Genomic DNA, 24,398 nt, shown 5'->3' on the forward strand with positions numbered 1-24,398 from the left:
GAAATTTCACCTACGAATGAACGTTTAAGGCAAATGATTCGTTTCTTTATACTGTCGGCTGGTGCAACTTGGACTAGCTCCGCAGTCCGGTAGGAGATGACAAGCTTGAATTTATAATGATGTAATATTTGAGTATTTCGTTGCACTTTTGACCAAACATGTAAATAAACAAAATATTAGATAATTTCTAGCACTAAGATAAAATCCTGAATATAAGTGATAAGATCCCAGCTCTAAGCATAGAGTCGAATTCAGTAAATGCGAACAGGCTTCACCTGTGCGTCAACGGTGACTAAGAACGCTGCCTAAGAGAGAACGGGAACTAAGGCGCATGCCTCTCGGAATTTTAGCGTTCCATTGAGCCACTTTCTAAAATCCATTTGTTCAACTTTATGACCTTCTGTTCCCATAGAGTCACAGAGACTCACAGTTGCTTCTCGTGATCAGAAAATGCCCTTGGTCCTTAATGGCAGTTGAAAATGTTTTATTCTTTGTAGCCTAGCACAAGGTCGTTAAATGAAACCACCCATCCCAAAATTACGGGATGCTGTTATGATTAAGCTCATGGCGATGCAGTTTGTTTGATGACTTCGAATCAGCTATTCGCAAACATTTAAAACAAACAGCAATACTTTTTGAAGTGTGCTATTATGGTGCACACTTACACTTCGGATTAGATCTTTGTTTGCCCCAATGCGATAACCGCTTCCAGCCAAGATAAGATGTTAGGCTGTGACGAAACTAATACAAACAAATCAGAACAGTCATCTAATGACGTTGGTAATTAATCGTGGATAAACATGCATGATCTATAACGCCATACTGTTGCTCTCGAGTATTCGATAAAAGGAGGTTACTGTTTCGTAGTAGAAAATATGCATTCTCCGTTGTTAAAGTTAATAAGCGATAAATTACCTCGTATCTCCACGATAGTTTTGGAAATATAAAATTGACGACGAATCTGTAGTCGAGTGAGACAAGACAGATGTACGACATTCCATAAATGCTTTAGTCTCCATTCAGACGAACACATAGTTCGGGGATAAAGATACAACATAAATGAAACGTTGCCTCGTCGCCATTCAATTCCATTTCATTTAAGGGATTTGAGGCGCTAAGCAGAATCGCCTTCGACGACATTCGATTCCCACAATGGCGTGAAGTGGTTGCAGAACTGCTAAATAGCCGTCATCAAAACGCAGCTTCTCCTGTACGATTAGAGGCGGCAGCATACAACTTTAATTGGTAAAAATGCTAAAATACTAGGTAACTTACGGGAGTTTCTGCAACCGGAAAGAAGCGATACTTCTGGATCATGGAACAAATTGAAATTTTCAATCCTTCCATGGCGAAGCGCATGCCGACACAGTTGCGAGGACCTGTTCCAAAGGCCATGTACGTGTAGGGATTGCGTTTGGCTTTGTTTTCTGGGGTCCACCTTCAACATAAGAAATCATCGATTACATTAAAATACGAGGAAATAGGTTACGTAAGTATAGTTTACCTCTGTGGATCAAATTTTTCTGGATCCGGGTAATATTCTTCCATGTGATGCAGAGCATAGGCCGGCACAGTTACAATTTGTCCCTTTTTAATCTTGATGCGTCCATTGTCGTAAGAATAATCCTTGGTGCATTGACGTTCAACGCTGGAAACCAAAACTTGGATTGACAAATGGAAATGACTAATTGCTGCAACGACGGTCTACTAATTACCGTACAAGAGGTGGATAGAAGCGCAAAACTTCTTGGATAACCATTTCCAAATAAGGCATATCGTGGACCATTTCATGACACACTTCATCCTGTTGGAAATAAGTTAACACATTCGTATCCAAACTTATTCAGAAACAAACTGGAACTTACATAATTTTCCATTTTTGCAATGATGCTTTCATACAAGGTTTCCTGTACATCAGGGTTCCTGGCCAGTTGAAAGCAAGTGTTTGTCAAAGTGGTAGCTGTTGTGTCGAAACCTGCTAGCAGGAAGAGCGTCGACTAATGATTTTTGAGGTAAATTATTATTAATAAGGAAGGTGGCCCTATCAACGAAATATGAAGGAATGCGATTATACCTGGCTTATAATAATTTCGTCCATTACTTCACGTGACCACATTGGAACGGTTTCGCCATCAACCGTCTTCGTGAACTGAGAGATTGATTCATCAACCACTTCAATAAAGTCGTGATATTTCTATCAGTGTTAAAGGACACTTTACTATTCAACATCATTGTATCTGAAGTACAAACTATCTGACACCAGTAAATTTTTTTACGTTATTAAGGAAAAACTTGCTTATCTTACCTCTTTTGATTGCAAACGATCAGCGAGGACATTATTCCAAAAACTTGAAAAAGAATTTCAACTCCTTGGTAACAAACATGTGTTCTGCAAGCCTTCCTAACGCAGCACATAATTCGGGATACATAACTATCGAAAGCAAAAAAGTCATCACTATGTTTCCATTAAAATTGAAAATTACGACGTATGAATTGATTTACTGGGTAGCAAGACGATCGGTGATTTGTTAGCAGATGGATTGAAAACCAAATTGAGAGTTACGAACGAATGGATCATCTTTGTGTCCAAGACTGTCGATTTTGAGGCCAAAAGCACATCTGGCAATTCACGTCCATTGTGAAAGCACTAAATGTCCTGTCAATAAAACTCAAATTAATAAAATACTTCAAAGAATGAAATTGCTACACTAAATTACAGCTTTGCGTCAATCTTCCCTTCGATCTCAGTAAAACCGGTTAATCTGTCACACAGTTGAACGACGCAATCTCTAATCAGCCCAGACATCTATTAGTTATTCGAAAGAATTCAAACCATTCTCTAGTTTATCTTCTTTCACTTTAATGTGCCACTGCGATTTGTTGGGTATCGTACTTACTCGTTTAATTTTCCCGGTAGTGAAAGCCGGAGTAACAGACGAACGAATGTCTTTCCATTCTTGGCCCTTCATTACCGTTAGCCATTTGCGCATGACTTTGGTTGTGATTTCAAAGTTCTGTATAAAAAACTAGATGGATGCAGAAATTAAAATAAATTGCAAGATTATTATTCGTTTACCCTGCGATCGACAAAGTGATCGAAATCTTTGACGTACATGGCTTTTATCATAGCTACATCTGTGATCCAAAGATTCGGTAAAGATCCGTCAAAATACCCAAAAACTTTGCCATACTTTTGCACTAATGCCATATCGTAGTCGGGAATATTCTAAATTTAAAGTGACAACGTATTGGCGATAACGTAACAGATACGGTTAAAAATTGCTTACGGCTTTCCAGATACCCCACATATTGCCGAAGATTGGGATTGGTTTAGGGCCAGGAATTCCTTGTTGAGAGAAGTAATCAAATGAAGACGTAACATATCTAATACTCAGAAAACGTTGAAAGATTAAAATTTAATTCATGGTAAAGATTCACATTAAATACCTGTAAAGGATGAACAAAGAGGAGACTATCGTCACTACCCAGAAAACAGGGAAAGGGAGAATCGCCGACACGTCCATTTTAGCGGAAACACAACTCACAACTGAATGCCTGAGGCAGACGAATCCTTTTTGTGACACACTCGAGGCCAAGTGGAACTATTTTGTCCAGCCCTAAAATTTCTGAATGTCATGGCACATCCGCATGCATGTTGATGCACAATACGCTTGTTGGCTAAGAATCAGCTGTTTCGAAAATGAAAACACGTAAAGAACAACAAAGTTCTAAAGTTTGGTAATTTTTAGGCACGATGAAAGATTTACAAAAGTAAACCTTCAATGTATCTATTAATGTAAATTTTACATTGTGCTGCTGAGGGGATGGGTGGGTGAGGAGATACTGCCCCAACCAAATAATATTTTTAAAACACAGATAAGATAAGAGAGTATTTTCTAAACCATGGACGCAACTATATTTAATTAATTTAAGCGTTTTTCAAGATAAGCAAACGATGGACACGATACTAACGTCTGTGGTGAAGTGGGTCTCACGTCTTGTTATTACAAGTTCTTAAAAAGAGGAAGCAACTCATCTTACTTTATCGTGTTTCCAATAAAAAGAAAAAACAAGCATAAAAACGCTTCAACTTTCCTTAACAATCTGACGACCAAATACTAACGCACTAACACGATATATTCCTTGAGCATGTTCTAAATATTAAAAGTATAAAGATTTGTGAATAAGAGTTGCGAAAAATACCGATGTTCTGGAGATCTTCACTCTTAGACAAAATTAGCTACTGGTGGAAGCGAACGTATTCATCACAATGACAATGAAACGTTAGCTTTAGATTGTCATCCTCGATAAGTTCGAAATCCTCACAGAACTTCGGTTGTTATTTGGAGCTGTGACGTAACTCAAAACCCACAATAACAGGGTTCACAAATGGTATTACCTCATCACCAAAATGCAATATTTCCTGTGTGGATGAGGATAACAAAGAAAAACATTTTAAGAAACTTACCAAAAATGTTTTGGAATACAGGTAACATACAGGAAAGAAGCGAAACTTCTGGATCATGGAGTAAATTGCAATTTTCAATTTTTCCATGACGAAGCGCTTCTTGAACGTAAAAGAAGCAAGGGTTTGTCACAGTGGTAGCTGTTGTGTCGAAACTGGCCAGTATGAAAAGCATCGACTGATAGAAAGAAATCTTCTTAGTGGTGAAACGTTACAATAACCATGCCAAAGAATGTGATTTACCTGACCCCACCCTGAGGCCACGGTTGGGTCAATACAGATTCGGAAAGCGTATGAGCGTCTTGAAAAAACGAATCGTTTTTGCTGCAATTTTTTTTTTTTGTAAGGTCATAGGCACATCGACACAACATCATAACGAATGATAGCTTTCCCTACAAATTCCACAGTTTACAGAAAATTACAGTTCCATCTAAGATTACAACTCAACCCTCTCCCATTCAGTGTTGCTGAAAATAAGTTGTGAGACTTGCAAACATGAATCATATTGAGGACAAATAAGTTGCCTACTCCACGGAAATGGAATCGGGTAATTGACATTCACTTTGAATTTTGGTTGGCGTACCTGAAGCTATTATTGGAAATATAGATGACTGTTATATGGCAAACAATAAAGCGAAGAGAGGAGAATCTCGAGCACGTTCAACTATAGGTCAACACTGTCGAGAAGTTATTGGGCTTATCAAATTTTCTCTTGGGGGTTATTCCATGGCCGCCATGTGGAATTGAGTATGTGACCCATCTCTCAATTGAGCAGTCATACAGAAACCATGCAGGTACAGTGGACGAGTTGACTACTACTCTGATTTGAGGAATACGGCCTGAGTTGCATGCTGATGTTTTTATCTTGTTTTGTTTTGTTTTTGTGTTTTTTTTTTCTTAAATTAATTTTGTTTATTCAAAATTTTGTTTATCTAATGTAGAAATGGATGTCAGTTTTTGTTGAAGATTTTAACTGACAAGATGATTTGGCAGCAGCAGATTTTTTTTTGTACTTTAAGACTGTAACGAAAGCAGACGAAAGTTTCAGCCACGCGGCTGAAGCGGGGTTTTGGCAGTTGGAGTGCTAACAACAAATAATAGATAAAAACATATGCGTTTTAAGTTGTTCGTGAACCATTTTCGAATGTCAATGGAAGGGGAATAGAGACGTTTTTTGTCTTCAAATGTTGATGGTGTAAGACAGCCATTAGTCGATAGGCGTCGTTATTCCTTGGAGCTTAGACACCAAATGAATTTTGAGGGAAAAACTATTCCAGATTGCGCGAACCAGTCAACCCGGGCTGTGTATACGTTGTCATAAACACAAATGTTTGTCGACACAAATGTATGTCATTTAGAAATATGAATCAGGTTAAAACACTGTACATTTCAGCCATTATCTTTGGCAGCATTCAGTTGGCTTGTGGGATTCGTGTAGCGGAAGATTTTTCCAAAGTGCTATCTAATTGTCAGGTGACTGGAGATGGCTTCCATCGGTAAGACATTGAACAGCTCAAAAAGAGTTATGCAACACTAAAGAAATGTTATTTGTGCAGTGAAGTACAAGTTTCCTCATCGTTCCTTCCATCCTCTCTTCAAGACTGCAAGGTACTCATTAAATGGACAATACCTTCTGGAATCTACATAGACCCATATCAGCTTCAAGCATCAATACTGAACCAAACTGTCCACTTCTCCAGCCACGTGAATGTTGAACAAATGGCACACCATGCAGAAACTTTAATTTTACACAGCTTTCCCAACCTTCATTGCAGCAGTAGTTGCCATTTTTCTCAAACAATGCAGTTTCATTTACGTTACCATCTGCCGAGCAACACAAGTGATTATACAGAAGTGTCTCTCTCTTCACCTGTAACATATGTCTCTTGTGACTGCACTGTTACCTATTGATGTGGCTATAAACAAATGTTTGTGGGAAGAGCTGCCCCAATTAGAAGTGCAAAACTACAATGTTTTTGTTCCAATAGGAGATTTGTCTCATTTGCCATTTGTAACACTGCTTACAATTGCTATTGCATTTATAGGAACTGGCTGTGTTGCTTGGGCATCTGTGATACAGTAAATGTAAATTTCCCATTTTGTTTTTAACAGTTAGTACCTGAAGTCGGGTCAATACAAAAAGATTTGTGTATTGCGGCAGATGTAACAGCAATTTTATATGGGCATACCGCTTTCCACACTTTGTTTTCATGTCAGTGTAAATTCTAGGAGGGGTAAATGTACGTTGCAAGAGTCTTGAAATTTTGAAGAGACAAAAAAAAAATTGGGTGCCAGGTAAGAAAAGCGGAACAAGCAAACCGAAAACATTCCGAGATAGTTTCACACATAACAGACAAACGCACACGGCTGTTAGGAAGAGATATGGGTGACACGACTCTAGTTTGTCATGGAGGAGCGCAACAATTTGAGTCGGGGCATAAAGAAAGCTTCGAGGGAAGTCGCGCAACGGGCAATATTAGACTCTTTGGCGTTATAGTAGCGACAGTTGTCAAAGATCTTGGTGACATCGCCAATGAATTCCAAAAGTCGCTGGTAGCGCCTCTCTTGAATCTTCGTCTCAATCAATCGCAAGTCCATGGGATCTTTGATAATCTGATAATAGTCAGGAACATCCTTTTCCTTGACAGGTTCGCGGAATGGCCACGAGCTCTTGTGGGTCTGCAACTGTCGTAAAAGTTTACGTAGTTCTTCATAATCGCGTGTACCCAACGTCCTCGTATTGGCATAGTTTAAAGCTCCTTGTGGGTCGCAATTCGGGCATTTGTACTCATCAATCGACTCTGATTCCGTTTGTAGAACGCCAACACAACGACCATGCAGCCATTCCTGACACCGATCGCAGCAAATGTAGAACTGCGATTCATCATACGGCTGACGGCAAAGGCAGAAGAGTTCGCGAGTCGTATTCTGTTGTGCCTTTTTGCAGTTATCACACACAAATTCGCTCATTGTCTGCGACATGGCCTCAGTGATGCCGACGCAATCTCCATGGAACCAATTGGAACACATGTCACAACCAACGTAAAACTTTGAATTGTCGTACGGTTTGCGACAGATGCAGAAAAGTTCTTTCTTGCCGCCCCCACTTTCAGATGAATTGCGTTTGGTTTTCCTCTTTGTTGTAGTAACTGGTGGAGGTGATGGAACATCTTCTTCTTCCTCTTCCTTCTTCGTCTTGTGAAGTCCCAGGTTCGGGCTCAAACGTTTCTCTTTGGCTGCTCAATGGAGATGACGTTTTGCGCTTCCTTTGATTCCGTCTGGGTGTACGTTTTGCTTGAACGGCAGGTGACTCGGACAAGGTTTGCTCTTTCTTCTTAACGGCAGACGTCTGATTTTCAGGGACTGCAAAGGGGACCTGCCGGACCGGTGAAGGCAATCGCAGCGCTGAGATCTCCTTCTGGATAGAGACTCTCAATTCCTTTTCCAGCAAGGCACGTTTGCGCAGCATTTCCTTCTTTAACAGCTCAGAATGTTTGCTTAATCCACCATGCAGACGAGCCAATGCCGATTGATGGCGTCGCTCCTTGGCGCGTTGAGCAGCTTTCATTGCACGTTCTTTGTTCTTTTGTTCACGCAGATCGGCAGCCGCATCGCTTGCCGGCGTCCCAATACTGGCAACTTTGGTGGAGGTTGGTGTAGTGGGAGCTTCGATGATCCGGGCAATTTTACGGGCCGGGGGCCTTGCCGTCTTAGTTTCCATTCCACCAGTTGGTGTCATCGCTGCTGATGTATCGAGATCCTCAGCCCAAGAAGCACCCGATGTCGTTCGTTTTCTAGCAGACGAAGAAGCGGCAAAATAGGTGGGAGTCTCCACGTCAGCGTCATCTCTTTTCGCCTTCTCCTGTTCACGCAAACGCGTCAACACCTTCTGCTCCAAGTCCGGATGAAGGTTTCCCCCTTTTAATGAATTACGAAGGGCTTGCACGACGTAATCGGGCGTGACGGTATACGGTTCTTCTGATTTGTCCGAAGTGACAGTGGCAGCAGGAGTGGAGGTAGGAGTAGCTACGGTGGGCGTCGAAACAGCAACAGTTGCCGTGGACGATTCACTAATAAATCAAATATTGAAGTAAAAAGAAATCAATTTTATGGAAGACATTAATGAAAAAATTAAAAAGCTTATTTTATACCTCGAAGTTGAGACTACGGTAGTCGTAGTAGCTGTAGTGGTTGCCGTGGCAACAGCAGAGGCAACGGCTGTGCCAGCCGCAGAGGTCCGTACAGCAATAGTGATGGGTTTGTTATTACCACCTGGCTGGTTGGCGCGGTTCAACATTTGCCCTTTGAGCTGCTCTTGTATAGCAGCCAGTTGTTGCGGAGTTAGCGAACCACCTTGCAAATTTTGCACCACGATCCGCTGGCCCTGCGCAGTTTGTATCATCTGCATCACGGGCTTGGGTTGTTGGCCAGCCACAGTTGCTGGAGTATCACCTGTTTTTGCGGTGACAGTGCCAGCTGCAGGGGTGGCAGTTCGGATCAGGACCTGTTGACCGTTCACAGAGCTCAACTGGAGTTTCCCCGCTGCTAACTGCTGGGTCAGCGTGGCCGCATTGGTACCGGCAGGCAAAACTATTTGATTCGCTGTTTTTTGTCCAGCAACTGACACGACATTCCCGGCCTTTTGAACGACGATTGTTTTGGTTACTGCTCCGTCGCTGGCCGCTGCAGGTTGAGCTTGAGCCTGCGCCTGAGCGGGCGCCGGTTGGGCTGCCATCATAGGCTGGGCAGGGGAAACAATGGTAAAACGACCATCACCGAGTCGCAAAAGTTGCTGGCCTGGTTTAAGCCCACGAATTTCAATCTTGCCATCCGGGCCGCGAGTGATTTGCAATTTACTAGCTGTTGGTGTTGCAGCAGCGACGCCTGGACTAGGAGCGATTAGCACAGGCTGTGCGGATCCCGACGGTGAAGCCGCTGTTGTTTTGACAACCTGCGTTGTTTTTCCGTCTTTAGTAATTAGAATCCGCCTACCCAGCGTAGTTCCAGCAGCCCCGGGTGGTGTGGACACAACAGACGTAAACTTGCTTCCAGGTAAAACAACTTTGTTTGGCAACGCAAGACGGACAACTCCCGGCGTTCCAGGGGTTGCACTCTTTAATTGATGAGCAGTACGTTGGGCGCGCAACTGTTGTTCGGCCTGAGCTTTGAGTTCTTCCATAGACAATGGTTTTCCTCCAGGCCCCATCGTCTGTGGTGTACCTTTGAGTCGTGTAAGTGAGGAAGGTGTGGTTGCACTGGCTGCTGCTGCTGCTGCCACCGCCGCAGCTCTTTCAACCCGCTCGTGATATTGCTTGATAACCCAAAGTTCCAGGCGATCCTCGTCCACCCATTCCTCGGTAACGATAGGTTGGGATAGTTTCGGTGCTTCGACCATCTTGCGTTTACGCAGACCGGAGCGTGAAGGGGTTACTTCTCTAACAGTTTTAGGCACATCAAGAGGAATAACCACACGACGTTGAAAGTACTGGGTCCGTTCCAAAAATCGCCCGATGTGGCGATGCTTAAGGATGTCGGTCGTGACAATCTCTGTATCGGTGGTGGTTTGGTTCTTGCCATCGGCCATGCCCATGCTTCCCGTTTTGGCCAATACATCATCCCAGCGAAGACATGCCCACAGAATTCGAACTTGCAACGCAAACGCGCTGAGCGACTGTAGGCCGTTTGTGCGAAAGAACCAAACATTCTTAAACAGTGGCCTGGCCGATGGATAGATCCAGGCCGGCGAGTTATTCTTGGGGCCATGATGAAATCCTTGAACGTACGCTTGGCCGTAACGTCGTGCTAGATGTTTCAATTCGTGATCTGGCAAAACAAAGATGGTGCGCTTGTTGCTCTTCGTCATGTATTTTGACATCATGGGGTATTTCACTGGTGCTTTCTTCTTTTTTGACCGCATTTCGTCCTCAGCACGTTTTAGCGACAACGGCTCTTTCGTCGATTCGCTCGAGTAAATTCGCCTTTTGACGAGTGCTGCTTTCTGTTTCTCTTCTTCTTCCTTCTCTTTGCTTATTCCAGCTTCTAGGAGTTTAATCCTCCGGCATGTGGGAGAGTAGCAACTATTACCATCACAGCCCAAAGAATAACAGCGCGGGAAAGTGCGGCGATGAAACCGAAGCTGTTCCAGTTGCGTTTCCATCTCTGCGATAGTTAATTTCGCTTTCTGGGTTTGCTTTCCCTCAGCGTCCACGTTCTCCCTTCTTTACTAGGGATGGCGCCTTCTCGATTTTAAGGAGATTTTTCTCCTCGGCCACTTTCAACTTCAGACGCCAGTCGAGTAACGAGTCTAGCTTGGCCTTTTTACCTATTTTAGGGTAAACACGGCGGTCAGGATCATTCATGGCTGCGCAAATGTCAACCACCTCCATGGCTGGGTCTGATGCTGGGATCTGATATATTTTGTCACCCGTTGCTGGATCTACTTGGACATAACGAGATTCCTGACCTTCTTCTGTCGAATGAAAAACAATTCCATCTAGATTGTCATATAAATCAATTAAAGGAAGAACAAAAGTACCCTGAGAATAAGTGACAATTCGCCAAGGTCCAGCTCTTAATCCACATTTTCTAGCGTCTAGACGCCGAAGAAGGCGCGTTGCGGATAACCATCGCCAACCCCATTGACCATGGAGACGGAACTCTTCTCCTTTGTGCTTCCAAATCTACCGATTTGAAGTGAAATGTTTAAAACCAAAGTTCTAACGACAATAAGGTGTTTTCTAACCTGATGCTTGAGGCCTTTCGTGTAGTGTACGGTATGAAGTCGATGCATTTCCTCTTCGAGTTCTTTATCCTTCTTTTCTTTCTTGTCCACCTTCTTTCGCTCTTCACGTTCGAGTGCAGTCTGCCGTTGAAGACGAATGTGGCCAAGAGATTCATGCCAAACAACAGAGAAAACAACTGGGCGGATGCAAGCCACTAGGATCGATAGGACACGGCCGAGGTCCGTTGGCGAAACGCTTTGATTGACAGCCTGAATCCATGACTTGCGCATGCTACCAGCCCAATTGGGATGCATAAAAATGGCAGGTAACTGAGAGTGAAGTTGTAGCAAAGTGCTACGAACAGTCTGCAACATGACGGTTCTATTACCGAACGTGCTACCAGACCATTTAAACTCGCCGCTGCCAGTAAGCGAGAACTTGTGCGACAGGTAACGTTTTCGGTCTCTCTCCTCTGCCGCCTGGTTCTTGTTTAGTGCAAGCGGATTGCTCGTGTACTGGTTCACGTAGCTCTTGTGCCGGCCCTCCATGCCCAGCTTGAAAATTACATCGGTGGGCAGTGGAGATTGCGATTTTTGTTTGGTGGTTGTACCACTGTTCTCCTCCTTGACACTGACGGCGGAACCATTTGCGGTTAAACTGCGTCGCTTCATATCGACATACGTTCGCGCCACAGTGGTCCCTGTCTTGGATCGAGTGGAGTAAGTCCCATTGGCTGCCACAGTGACGGTAGTAGGTTCTTCCGACAAGGGTTCTATTTTGGGTTCTTTCGGTTCGGACTCGACATGCAATTGTTGCATGAAATCGTCGTCCACTTCAACACCACACTCTTCCACAACTTCCTCAGTTTCCACTTCTTCTTTTTCTGCTTTTAGGGCATCAACGGAAAGTTTCTCATCGGCTTCCTCATCGTCTTCTTCTTTCTCTACTTTAACGACCGCCTGAGAGGCCTCTCTAGCAGCTTCTTCGTCAAGTTCCAGATAAGATTTGTTGGCGCCTAGAAATATTTACAGTTAAGATTGTTTCACGTATCTAACAAGTGATACTCAATACCTTTCTGCTCGTTAGTCAACTGGATTGTAATGTTCATTTGTCGCAGTATTTCTGGCCGTAGGTTGTAGAGTTCTTGGCAAAGAGCTTTTTCGAAATCTGCTTTATCTAACACTGCAAGCAACTGTTCGAATTGATGCGGACTTGAGTAATACCACGTCTTGCGGTTCTCTACAGCAACACACTCTCTTCCACTCCATCAATTTCTTCGCGACTTCCAGTCTCTTCGACGAAGATCCTTCGGGCAATAAACCAATACTTGCGGCCGTGTCGGTCGTACCCCAAACATTCCTGAAAAACGGAGAATTAGATCGCATTTTCTTCCTATGTCGTCTCATTTAGAATGGTACCTGACGACAAAGAAAACCAGATCGTTCGACATCGCTAATACAATCGGTGACTCCTTTACATTGCTGGGCCGTGCATATTGGACATTGCCAGTCTTCGTTTGGAACATTCTCCAATGGTGGGTCTAAGCAGTGCAAGTGGTAAACAGCTGGACAAGTTTCACAGCAGAGCAAATCTCCAACTTTGTGGCAAACTCGACAGTGATCGTTGTATTTGATGTTCCCTGTATGATAAAAATGACATGAAATATATTTAATTATAAAGTTGCTTGATGAAATACGTAATGGCGAATTTTACCCTCGCTGAGGAATTCTTGACGAACAGCCGTATTGCAGAGAAAATGGTCAGTAAGAAACTTGAGAAGTTTTAAACGAACGTCACATGAAGTAAAGGGATATTCGCAGGATTCCAGGAGAGAAAGCGCAGGTGCAAAGGTCGGGTCACTTTGCAGATAAATTCGCATGACTTCGGGCCATGTGAGCGTGTCAGCAAAGTTTAACACAGAGTTTGTGCTGTCTTTCTGGTCCAATGGTCCAAACCATGTTTGTTGCACGTCTTCCTCCCGAAGCATGGACTTTAAGAGTTGAACGTGAACTTCTGCCAAGAGGGGTGTCAATTCCTCCGACTGCACGGCGGCCATGAAATCTTCGAGTCGGAAAGGAGAGAGCCTCACCTTTAGACCCATTAATTAGTTAGTTTATTAAGATGAAAAGATTCCGCTGTAGATAAAAAACTTACTTCGCTGCTGAACTTGCGTAATACTTCATATATAGCGCATGCAGATAGCACTTGGTGTGTAGGTAAAAGAAGATCTTCAGAAGATTTTGGTAGAGTGAGCACTGGTAAGTCCTGATCCGACTGTAGCCAAATGGGGAGTGGAGTGGGGATAGACTTGATAGTGGATTCAACTACCCTTCTCATTGAGGAACTATGGTTAGATAAAGATACATCTGAGGCAGCATCATCCAATTCATCACTCTCCGGCTCACTTATTGGTATGTCAACATCACTCTCCACATCCAATTCGGCATCTTCCCCGTGGCTGGGCTGACCATCAGAATCACTGCCAGAGTCAAAATCAGAGCCATAGTGGTAGTCATTGCCTCTGGTAATAACTAATGAAGGCCTAGGCACATAGGCTTTGCCACCTCTGTTCCCCCTTGTTCCAGCTTTTCTTCCTCGTTTCTTGAATGGAGTTACTGATATATGTTTCTTGGCACTGTATTGTTGTGTGAAACTTCCCACACTTCCTCCAGGTGAACTAGCTCTCGATCCTGTTGGACCATTGTCATTGGCCGCTCCGTCACGAGACATGAACCATTTCGGCTTCTCGATTACATTCGATCGGGAATTTAAGAACTGTGGTGATGTATATGATGATTTAGGTGGTCTCCCGCGTCTCCTACCGCCTCTAGACGACATTATTGACTGTTGGATACACTTTTAACAACAGATTAATGACCAGCCTGGAATACTGGAGTAGGCCGGCAGTAGTATGCTTGTTTATAAACAAGGTTGACAGGGCGCCAAAACTTCCCACGGTGTCCACTACCGCTTAGCAGTAGTGCTGTACTCAGAAGGCTTAACGGCCATCTTGATCACGTGACTTTTCAGATATTACAGCTTGATGAATAATTTCACTAAAATAGCTTTCACTCACAACGACAGCTACTGTTGTGGTAAATGATCGAATTTAGGCAATAATATATGTAGAATGAATGAAATACGTTGGCTTTAGTCTGTTTTAGGGCCGATGACGCTGAGAAAAATTTCAGTTTTTCGTGGAGCTGATGCCACCAAGAGGTAGAGGGGGTAGGGTATGGAAAAGCCTTGGCCATCATTCGTCTGATTGGTCGAGTGTAAACCAACCACTATGGACCTTACATAGCCTCAAATTTTCGAAATTCAAATTTTTTTGTTGTTTAATTCATATGAAATTTTCAGTTAAATAGTTATTATATTCTTGATAGGTTTTCCTTTGGTTTCTACAATTTGTTTTGATGTCCATTAAAAAGGGGGGAGACTGCAAGTCAGCAGATTTGGAGATCGATCGATTGGATGGTCAGTTAGATTAAAAAAAAAACGTTTTCTTGCCTGATTTTTTAAAAAAGAAATCTTAAAACGCAAGCTACAGACATGCTAAGTCTAATTTACTTTGTTTTACTTGTAGTATGTGTAAGTGTAAGGTAATTAGTATAATATAAAAAAAAGATATGTATATTGTAGTACATATAGCAACAGGCAGGTGTCATTACTGTTGCAACATGTTGTAGACGAATTCTTTCACGTTGAAAAAAAATTATATAAATAGACCACATTTTCAAGGCTCGGAAAAATTCGGTCTCGTTGTCATTTCCTCCCATTTTAATTAGAAAATACGTAGTTAGAAATCATGTACAAGCTGCAGCCATTATTTAAGTCTGTAGGAGAGACTCCTCATCCCAGCTGTGTATACAAAATGAAGAAAATCAGTGACCATTTCAATAACAATGTAACTGAAAATAACGGAACTGACTGTGACGCACAGGATAGCGCAACACCAAACAACGTAATAGATAGAAAAATACTAAATTATTTGCCTGCACTGTCATTTAATGTATTTTTCGTTTGAAGTGTGAGGTGGAACAGCTGGAGAAAAGATGGACAGAGATCACATCTAGACTTCAAAGACTTCAATCTGAACTTGCTGCAATAAAAACTGGTTCTTCGTCTGGTTTATCATCCTTTATTGATGCAGGGGTAAGAATGTTATTCCTTTCATTCCTGTTATAACAGTTTATTTGGAAAAATTGATTGTTGTGGTACAGCCAGCACCACCATTGTCAGTCAAGGGACTGGCAGTCCAGCAGGATCTGCTGATCCTTCGTATTTCATCCCTAATGACTTCACTCTTTGAGCTGAAGTCAAGGCTGGCGCTAATGGATGACCCTCAGGTGTTTTTTTTTTATGAAGCACTGTTTTGGCTGTTTTTTGGACCAAAGCCTTAATTTGCTCCTTCCCGTCAGAGTGTTTCCAGTACCACTGTTCTGCAACTTCAGCAAAGGTCCCTTCTGGAACGTATAAGAGAACTCAACGAAGAAATAAGAAGCATTAGTTCTGTGTTGAACAGTAGTAACATTCATGGCAAAGTACCTAGTACTTCACAAAGCTTTGCTGGGGAGATAGGTGTTGTAGGATCAGGGGTAAAAAAAAACCTTTTTCTTCTTAGTTGGGATTTGAATGAATTTGAAGATTTGAGATCTGTGCATCTCCTTTCTAACAGTGTTCCGAAGTTCCAGTTCTAACAGCGTGAACTTACCCTGGTGTAATTAATTCTTTAGGTGTAAGCATGGTTGCATTTCTCCATTGACCTTTTACCCGTTTCTGTTTGTATTTGTTTGATTTGTTCTTTTTTCTCTCGCTTGCTTGATTGCCTATTTTGATTATGTGGCATGTCCAGCAGTCATCCTGAAAAGATATTTACAATAATAAATTTCTGGGATTACATTTTCAAGGAACGAAATTTTCAAGATTTGGTTATACATGCCAGTCCGTCTAATCCTCCGCATTCACTACCGTTATTGAGAGAACGCATGGAAAAGCTCGGCGTGCCAGTCTACGCAAGAACGCACGTCCATTCGGCCATTGCTGGAAACAAGTTGTTGAGTGATACTCTGAAATCTTTTATCTGTTCGGATTCTCGGTTGGAACGGTCTCAAGCTCACATGGCCATTACACTTATTTGGATTAAAGGTATAATTGTTTTTCTTTTTAACCATAGCCTAATACTACTAATTATTAAATCTTTAAAGCAGGCGATGGTGAAGAACCATCCCTGGTGGTCTCACCATCATCACAGGCTGTAGCCATCAACGGGGAAGCCAATATCGCCCGATATTTGGCTAGATTTGTGCCTGGATTATTGGATTACGAAAATCAACCATTAAAGGCTGCCCAAATTGATCAGTTCCTTGACTTGACCGAAAGCACCGCACCCCTCGGAAGCCGGGGAATGAAACGCGAGCGAGCAGCTACTTTGCAATCACTGGACAGCACCCTGTCCAGTCGAAAATCTCTGGAGGAAACTAGCAACGAGATCGGACTCGTAGACTTTGTAGTCTATTCAGCTTTAGTGAATTCCTGCATGGAAAAAGAGATTGGCAAAAACGTCCGTGCCTGGATGGATCGCTGCCGATCTACTGTCAAGCAGGCGGTAAATTGAATAAAAGAAAAATTGTCTTCTTCCGGGAATGATGTGTGTGAAGTTAAAAACGAATATGGGTGATTGTTGTCGTACGTAAAACAGACCGCGCCGTCAGACAGCAAGCGCAGTATTCTGGAGAATTATCTAAAGGAACTTGGCATCGCTTTTCGTACCGTCGAGCATCCGGCCGTGTTCACCGTGGAAGCTATGATGGAACACATTTCGCATTTAGCCGGCTTTCACGCCAAGAATCTGCTGGTGAAGGACAAGAAAACGGGCAAATTGTACCTCATAACCGCCCGTCACGATGCAACTGTCCAGCTGAGCCAAGTTTCCAAAATTATTGGCGCTAAAGAGCTGCGATTTGCTGACGCTGAGACGCTCGAAGCTACTCTGGGTGTGCAGCAAGGATCGGTGACGCCATTTGCGCTATTAAATGACGCCCAACAACAGCGCGTTACTTTCGTGCTAGACGGGCAGCTTTGGGATGAGAAGAACGGTAAAGATTCTTATTTGAACTTTCACCCGATGACCAACGAGGCCACCACTAGCATTACGGTCGCTGGATTTAAAATCTTTTTGAAGGCAACCGGACACGAGCCAGTCATCATCCAACTCTGAATATTGTTCAAAAGGAGAAGGGGCACTCCTTTGCTTGTATTTGCCACCGCGGTGCTGATGCCGTAGGACAACAAAAAAAAAAACTGTGCAAGTAAATGAATACACACACACCGTCTCCCGGAATTGACCTCAATCCATTTCGTCTTTTTCTTAGTTCTTTTTTATCATTGATTATCCAGTTGAAGAAAGAAAAAAACACTTTTCTTCCTAATTTGAAATATCAGCAGTAGCGTTATTGCTATCAATCATTTATTCGTTTGATCTTATATATTTTTCCGTCCGCCCAAATCATGCCAAAAAAAAAGAGAATGGAAAAATTGAAGCCAATTTTTGACGGGACTTCTCTTTTCACGGTATTCACGAAATGCTTGTATATGCTTTTAAGAGATCAGGGCCATTGACACCGTTGGCTGCCATCTTTTTTTCACCTTTAAAAAAAAAAAAAAAAAGTCCGAATGAGTAGGTCAAGACAGACTCGTAAGTTTCTCTCCGTTTGCGTTTTTATACGCACAAATTTTACGACCAAGTCACGTCGGTTCATAATTCACGGCTCTCACTTGGCGGCAATAGAAGCGCAACTAGCGTGATGATAGCGCCATATTTTTTAAAGCTTCTCTTATTCTGCGAATGCATCTTCGTGTTTATAGTGCTCCCATATTCTCCTTTTTTCTTTAAGCATGTTTGATGTTCTTGCCGTAATAATATAGGCTATATCTACCTGGACGGGTTGCATTATTCACAGTCAGGTATAGACACACTTTTTGTCTGCTCCTCGAGACGTCAAACAGGGCAGATGGCAGTGGTCTATTGAGGCTGGTTGAATGGCCAACTCTTCAAGAGTCTATAAAGAGAGCAATCGTTTTTTTTTTTTCCTTCTTCTTGCCCTGTACAGGGTACTTACAATCTATTGAATTTTTCAACAACAAAAAAGCGGTTAGAAATCAAATGGAAATGGCTCATTTTTAAAATTATTGATACGATGAAGAAGCTATTTTTGTTTTCGAGGCTTAGAGGCTACAAACAACCGAAAGATATTTTGTACTAGGGGTCGTAACACCTGCTGATTGATCTGCCGCGGTGTATCCAGGTGGTCGAGCCGCTGTTTAAAGTGGAGCGGTATACATTTACGTTTTCGGGCTGCTGCATTGTCTTAAATTCTTGGTAGCCAAATCAAATTCTAGTTCCATCATAAAAAAAAGTAGAGCTTTCGACCTACTGTGTAACAAATGATTGTAACGCCTAAAGGTGTGCATAGAAAAAATGTCTTGCATCAATTGCCGCTCGCTATTTAAACACAGCAGCTATTCAACTAGCACACCCCTCTTGGCGGAGGACTCTCATAACTAAGGGCCTATTGCTGTTGACTGGGGCTCGTGCGACCGTTATAACCAAATAACCAAAGGCTTTTTTAGAGGTAGGCCTCTCTGTATTAGTAGATCAACGGTTCCCTGCCCCGTGTCGAGGACAATCGGCAGCCCTCTGCCTATTGGCACACCTGCCCTTTTCTTCATCCAGTAGCCCTCACACAGAAAAGTCCATCTGGTTTTCAGATGATATGGTAGAGACGTAAAGGGGCACATGGAACACCGACCCATCAACGGATCATCGTTGACCCCCGTCTGTCATAGACCAGCAGAATTTTTTCTCTTGTGCTACTCGTTTTTTAAGGGGGGAGGTTTTGAAAGAAATTTCCGAAATCATCTGCTCGTTTTTGTTCTCTTGTGAATGTTTTTCACAATGAGACTAGAGAAAGAAAACAAATTGAGAACACGAGAGGAAAGATTTGTCAATTTTTTGCGTGAGAATTTTGCTTGTTTTTCCCAAAGAAAATGTCCACAAATAATTAGAGGAAAAAAAAAACGGGACTGGCTTTTTAAAAAATGCGCTGTATGATAAATTAAATCGCGATCAAAACCTGTATTGCGTCATCACAGAGTTCGTGTGGCTTAAACTATTAAAATTTTATTGCATAACCCTCTTACGATTGGAAGCCGCTTATGACTCATTATTTTTCGTTTCCACAGGTATTATTTACCTGTCAAAAAAACTAAAAACTTGCAGGTGAAAGCCGGCGTGACGATCTTATCGATTTTTTAAACTATACAACTGTGGCTACATAAATGAAAAAAATATATCTATCTACATTTAAAAAAAGGAACGATGTGTTTTCCCCTGCAGAACGACGATATCGATCACAGACACATATCACATCTAAAAAATCGGAACAGTAGATCGTGCATGTTCCTATTAAATGTGGAAAGTATCCAGGTGAACGCCATAGAGAAAGGTGGGCTGAGTAGTGTATTTTGGCACTATTCACTAAACTTTTTTGTAGACGTGAAAAAAATTTGATGTTTTACTAGTAATTTTTCTTTTTTTTTTTTTAAGACTGACTAGATATACAATGACGCGATTACAATGAAATCGTAAAAATGCAGATAAAAGGAGGTCGCCTTTCACCTCTATTGAAATTGCACGCGACTTGACAGATTGGAACAGTAACAAAACCAAAAAAAGTCCGAGACAAATAGACACAAAAGAAAACGTTGATGGTTTGCCAATAATGACCTCTAGCCAGAATCAGGTTTTATCAGATGAAAAATAAGAAAAGACAAGTATGTGTTTATAATCAAACAACATAGTCTTGATTGTCTACTGCTAGTAGTTTGGGATGTGTAGACGATTCTGGCGGTATGTACACATTTAAGACCTTTAGGGTTTCTGTGTATACACAAACCGACAGAATGAGAGAGAGAGAGAGAGAAATATATCCTGTGTTACGAGACCGTTGACCTACAGCGGAGAAACACGTCGTGACACGTGCACCGCCCTCGTAACAAGAAGAGAAAAAGAACTCGCCACATGTTGTACTTTTTTATGTTTTTTAAAAATCCAAGTTCTTCTTTATTAGATTTAAAACATTGAAAAAGACGGGACCTCCAAAACATTAATTTCATTCTAGACTCGAGAGAATCCAATGAATAGCTAAACAAGAGGATTTCGCTAAGGTGACATTAAACGTAAATTACATGCAATATAACCTTGAGCATGGCCAACGGGACTTTCATTTTTAAATGTCGTTTATAAAAATCATATATTTGTACTGTGACAGTTTTTAAAAATCTCGGGTCGCAGACCAGCCGATAGAAAAGAGGGCAAGGATGTTTTAATCCATCGTTTAATTACCCCACATTCAATCGAAATTAATTGTTTGACGTTACGGCCAGAGAGAGGAGGGGGGCGAAAGGTCCTTGACGTAAGCAACTAGAAGTTTCCCGTTTACTAACACTCGTCGACGAATCTTTCAGCGAGTCATTCGGTTTCCTTGGCATCTTTTCTAGAAAGTACGTCTTTCCAAGAACGGCAGATTGAGTTTACGCATCCCGATAGGATTTCTAAAACAACGCTTTATGGCTCGCGGTGGGATTAAATTTATTGAGAAAAAAAATCGGTATTGCATCACACTATTCTGTCGGTTCAAATTAAGTTGGCTTGGGTGTACTTATAGTACGCCTCCGGGTCCAGTTGGGAGAGGTTGGGGAGGGCAGGGGAAGGGAAGGGGAAAAAAAGCCTCTAAACCGTACAACCAAGCGCCGGCGCCCTCAGTCGGCAGTTGTGTGGAACGCAAGTCGCGCATCTGTTGTTGTGTTTGTTGTGCGTTAGTGTTTCTGTGTCTCGGGAAAAAAGAAAAAGAAAAAGAAAAAACTTCCCTCGGATAACTGAGATAAAAAAAAAAAAAGAAAGACAAGAAAGACGTTATTGTCGTTAGGCTTCCTGTGTTTGTGTAAATTACGATTGATTGCCTCGTTTGAAGTTTACTGGATATATTGTCAAACGGTTTCCCTCAAACATTCTCAAAACTGGATTCCAAAATGGAGCTGTCGAATGTGGGAGACAGGGTGTTCGCCGCCGAACGAATTCTTAAAAAGAGAATTCGAAGGGCAAGTCTATTATTTCTTTTGCAAATGTTTGATTTGAAGTTTTTGGAAATGTCAGCGATAGTGGTTACTAACCCACATGCATGACACATTTCTGACCAGCCTTGTTTATTTTCCTTTCTTGTCGTCTTCTCAAAAACAGGGCCACCCCGAGTATTTGGTGAAATGGAAAGGTTGGAGCACGAAGTGAGTCACAATTCAAAATGATTGATCGAGTTGGCATTACTAATTACAAAATGGTTTTTTATGTTTACAGGCACAATACGTGGGAACCAGAAGAAAACATACTGGATGGGCGTCTTCTAGAAGCCTTCGAAAGGTATGTTTGTTTGATTCTTCCATAAGAGCAGCTAATAAACATAGGTTTTAGTGGTGTCAATCTTTCTACGCTATTCTTGACAAACACTAGTGTTCAAAATCTCTACAAAAACCAAAATTTTATGTAGAACACCTTGTGTGTTTGTCAAATGTCACCGTGCTGTCAGTTGCACAAGCAGGAAGTGCAAGTGACAGGTTTTCAAAAATTGAACTCGTCTACAGCTGAAATCAAGTATTTCCAGCTAATGATTTGTTTCTTTCCGTTTAAAAAAAAAAAAAGACGAGAACGAGAAGCAGCCACATTCAAAAGAGGACCAAAGAAAAAGTCGGATCAGCAATTACAGCAGCAATCAAGCAGCGGTGGGAGATCGAATCGTGATAGGCGGCTAAGTACCTCATCGTCTTCTGAAGGTGATTCAGACGACGGTGAATCCGGCTCGAGTAGCAGTTCGAGTAGTAGCAGTGGCAGTGAAGAAGAAACGGATAAGGAACCGGTTGTTACGTCCCCAGTTGTTACGTCTCCCCCTGCACCCATAACAGTTAAAGAGCCTGAGAAAAAAGTGATAGAAAAACCGTTGTCATCTCCCCCAAGTTGTCGAGCAGCAGCAACGGCAGCTGGACCTAAAATTGCATCGGCTTTCAGAGTGGAAAGGTCGGTCAGTTCGTCTCAAACGCCGTCGAACGACTTGAAAACAAACAAATCTGATTTGACTAAAGAAAAGAAAAAGGACAAGGAAAAAGAGAAAGAAAAGGAAGAAAAAAAAGATTCGTCTGGCACCAAAAGGAAAGCCGAAGTGCTTAGCGATAATGGCCGAGTCGGTGTTACCATTTCGACGACGTCACTAGACCGGTCCAGGAGTCCACGAAGCCCCAGCGGACAAAACGGAAACAGTCCACTATCTCCTACAGCCAAAGTTCCTCGACTGGCACCTACTACACCAACACGTGCTCCTACCGACCCAGCTACCTTGACTGTTGCAGGAAACCCCGCCACAATCACCAAAGAGCCTCACGTCACATTGTCTATTTCATTATCGCCCAATGGAGAAGCAGTGGCTCGTCCAGGATTGGACTGGCGGGAAAGATCCAACCAGCCAACCAACAATACACCACCGCAACGATCGTTGTCACAAGATGAGCAATCGGCTAAAATGGCGCTACTGTCACTGCAACGTGGTGCTAACAAGTACTCACCGAGTTCGCCGGCAAGTCGGTCCACTTCGCCTACTAGACCTGCACCCGTTCTTTCACCTGCTTTACCTGGAGAATCAGCTCATCCACCGAGCAGCAGTAGCAGCCTCAATTCGTCGAAACGTTCCGAGCAGACGGGTGGAAGTTTGTCGGATCAGGAGAATGTCAACCAAAACGGGCATGGTCCTAATGGTCGGAAGCAGTCAGCACCTTCATCGACGGATCACCTTTTGACACCAAGTCTTGACTATTGGCACCGTAAAAACCCATTGGTCGACCAGATCTTCATCACAGACGTGACGGTCAACATGATGACTGTCACCATTCGCGAGTGCAAAACTGTGTCTGGTTTTTTCCGTCACAGGCCGAATGGCGCCAGTGGCAGTGCAGACAATGGCAACACTAGCGACAATGCAACAGAGGCCGATGGTAAATAAAGAAAAATAACAAAAATATCTCTAATTAATAATTTTTTTTCACGCAAAGCAGAGCAGTGTTGTGTTATACGACGTAAAAAAATCAATTGTGAAATTCCAATATTTCTTTAAAATTATTTTTGCGATTTAATATGTTTTGCTCCTAATTATGGTTATTATATCAGTTGAGTTACGAATGGAAAAGCAAAGGAATGAAAACGATGACTGTTATGGCCCACCCATGTTTTTCTCTTTGCAACCTAATAAAACCGGATTGTTCCGGAATTACTGAATTATCGATCCCAAAAAGATTTAAATTGTAAAATTACATTGACCAACAAGGCAAAACAAACATTTTCTTTATTCGAACAAAATTGCCAAAAGTGGGGCGTAAATTGGATGAAAGAACACCACGTATTTGTATGTCTGTACATTTATATACATATAGCCTATATTTTTCTTTTTTGTACCCTCACTTGAAACATTGGTTTCTTTTCCTTCTCGAATGCTTGACCGTATACTCCGCTGTTTTTTTTTTTTTCTATTTTTTTGTATCTGAAAAGCTCTGTTACATTTTAAAATAATTTTTTTCACCTTCATTTTCGTCCTTATCCCAACAACAAAAAATCGGATCTTCAATTTTAGTTTCTTACTCTTACCTATCTAAAAAAAAAAATAACTTCTTGTTATGAAATTCTTTTTCTTTCAAAGAGGGTGAATAAAGTCAAATTTGTACAAAGGTAAAAAAAAAATTTTCTCTCAGTATGTGAGCGCTACACAATAATAATTCGTTTCTTTCATGTCCTTATCTTTCCTTTATCTCTTGGCTATTAAAAAATTACTATACATTTTTTTGTTATTGGGTCTGAAAAGAGATACTGTTAGAATAACATAAAAAAGGCAGGTATATTATTTTAACAGGTAATTCATTTTATGTTCGTATGACCACCATTGTGTGTGGGGGGGAGAAAATAATATTCAAGAAAGTACTAGAAAACAGCTGATCAACTTGTTAACGTCATTCAAGTGTACCTTCTTCCCCCATAATGTTGACACATGAAAAGATGTTGGCCACAGAAAGTACGTAGGTACTAATGTCAAATAACGCCGTTGGGCTTGTCACTCTTC

At 42.0% G+C, this 24,398-nt stretch overlaps 5 protein-coding genes and 1 long non-coding RNA gene across 9 annotated transcripts in view; 2 read left to right on the forward strand and 4 right to left on the reverse strand.

The window, feature by feature from the left end:
- LOC116928049 (cytochrome P450 3A14) overlaps window positions 1–838 on the reverse strand; it is a 3,344-nt gene extending 2,506 nt beyond the window's left edge. Inside the window, 1 exon segment of the mRNA XM_032935117.2 lies at window positions 1–838. This exon segment is cut by the window's left edge and continues 85 nt beyond it. The gene's annotated coding sequence lies outside the window, so the exon portion shown is untranslated.
- Window positions 839–988: 150 nt separating this feature from the next.
- LOC116928048 (cytochrome P450 3A14) lies at window positions 989–5,253 on the reverse strand. Its single transcript, XM_032935115.2, is given in 19 exon segments — window positions 989–1,208; window positions 1,276–1,438; window positions 1,505–1,648; window positions 1,716–1,804; window positions 1,866–1,997; window positions 2,075–2,194; window positions 2,306–2,338; window positions 2,340–2,431; window positions 2,503–2,548; window positions 2,550–2,627; window positions 2,629–2,656; window positions 2,718–2,806; window positions 2,898–3,014; window positions 3,077–3,226; window positions 3,288–3,384; window positions 3,448–4,423; window positions 4,499–4,643; window positions 4,709–4,766; window positions 5,049–5,253. Coding segments are annotated over 16 exon segments (1,566 nt in total). The 5' UTR covers window positions 3,525–4,423; window positions 4,499–4,643; window positions 4,709–4,766; window positions 5,049–5,253; the 3' UTR covers window positions 989–1,097.
- A 1,342-nt stretch (window positions 5,254–6,595) lies between these two features.
- Window positions 6,596–14,434, reverse strand: LOC116928040 (nucleosome-remodeling factor subunit NURF301). The gene is given in 11 exon segments (XM_045176208.1): window positions 6,596–7,651; window positions 7,653–8,535; window positions 8,617–10,642; window positions 10,674–10,934; window positions 11,001–11,145; window positions 11,208–12,202; window positions 12,259–12,436; window positions 12,439–12,546; window positions 12,606–12,826; window positions 12,901–13,276; window positions 13,342–14,434. Coding segments are annotated over 11 exon segments (6,666 nt in total). The 5' UTR covers window positions 14,026–14,434; the 3' UTR covers window positions 6,596–6,862.
- A 442-nt stretch (window positions 14,435–14,876) lies between these two features.
- Window positions 14,877–17,540, forward strand: LOC116928043 (probable aminoacyl tRNA synthase complex-interacting multifunctional protein 2). Of its 4 annotated transcripts, none has more exons than XM_032935103.2 (7): window positions 14,878–15,151; window positions 15,217–15,342; window positions 15,411–15,536; window positions 15,609–15,785; window positions 16,098–16,335; window positions 16,395–16,795; window positions 16,889–17,540. In XM_032935103.2, exons 1-7 carry the CDS (start codon window positions 14,996–14,998, stop codon window positions 17,405–17,407), a joined length of 1,743 nt encoding a protein of 580 aa, XP_032790994.2. In that variant the 5' UTR covers window positions 14,878–14,995; the 3' UTR covers window positions 17,408–17,540. The 4 variants fall into 4 exon arrangements, with proteins under 4 accessions (XP_032790996.2, XP_032790994.2, XP_032790997.2 ...); XM_032935104.2 differs by having other exon boundaries at window positions 14,880–15,151; window positions 16,398–16,795; XM_032935105.2 differs by lacking the exon at window positions 15,609–15,785 and having other exon boundaries at window positions 14,877–15,151.
- LOC116928065 lies at window positions 16,744–20,977 on the reverse strand. The gene is made up of 2 exons (XR_004396926.2): window positions 18,126–20,977; window positions 16,744–17,835 (listed from the first exon to the last, which is right to left on the reverse strand). It is a non-coding gene; the product is annotated as an uncharacterized LOC116928065 (long non-coding RNA).
- A 39-nt stretch (window positions 20,978–21,016) lies between these two features.
- On the forward strand, window positions 21,017–23,564 carry LOC116928044 (chromobox protein homolog 2). The gene is made up of 4 exons (XM_045177413.1): window positions 21,017–21,348; window positions 21,488–21,531; window positions 21,602–21,664; window positions 21,944–23,564. Exons 1-4 carry the CDS (start codon window positions 21,280–21,282, stop codon window positions 23,289–23,291), a joined length of 1,524 nt encoding a protein of 507 aa, XP_045033348.1. The 5' UTR covers window positions 21,017–21,279; the 3' UTR covers window positions 23,292–23,564.
- Window positions 23,565–24,398: the final 834 nt, after the last annotated feature.

The sequence above is a fragment of the Daphnia magna genome, linkage group LG7, assembly GCF_020631705.1.
Source record: "Daphnia magna isolate NIES linkage group LG7, ASM2063170v1.1, whole genome shotgun sequence".
NCBI lineage: Eukaryota > Metazoa > Arthropoda > Branchiopoda > Diplostraca > Daphniidae > Daphnia > Daphnia magna.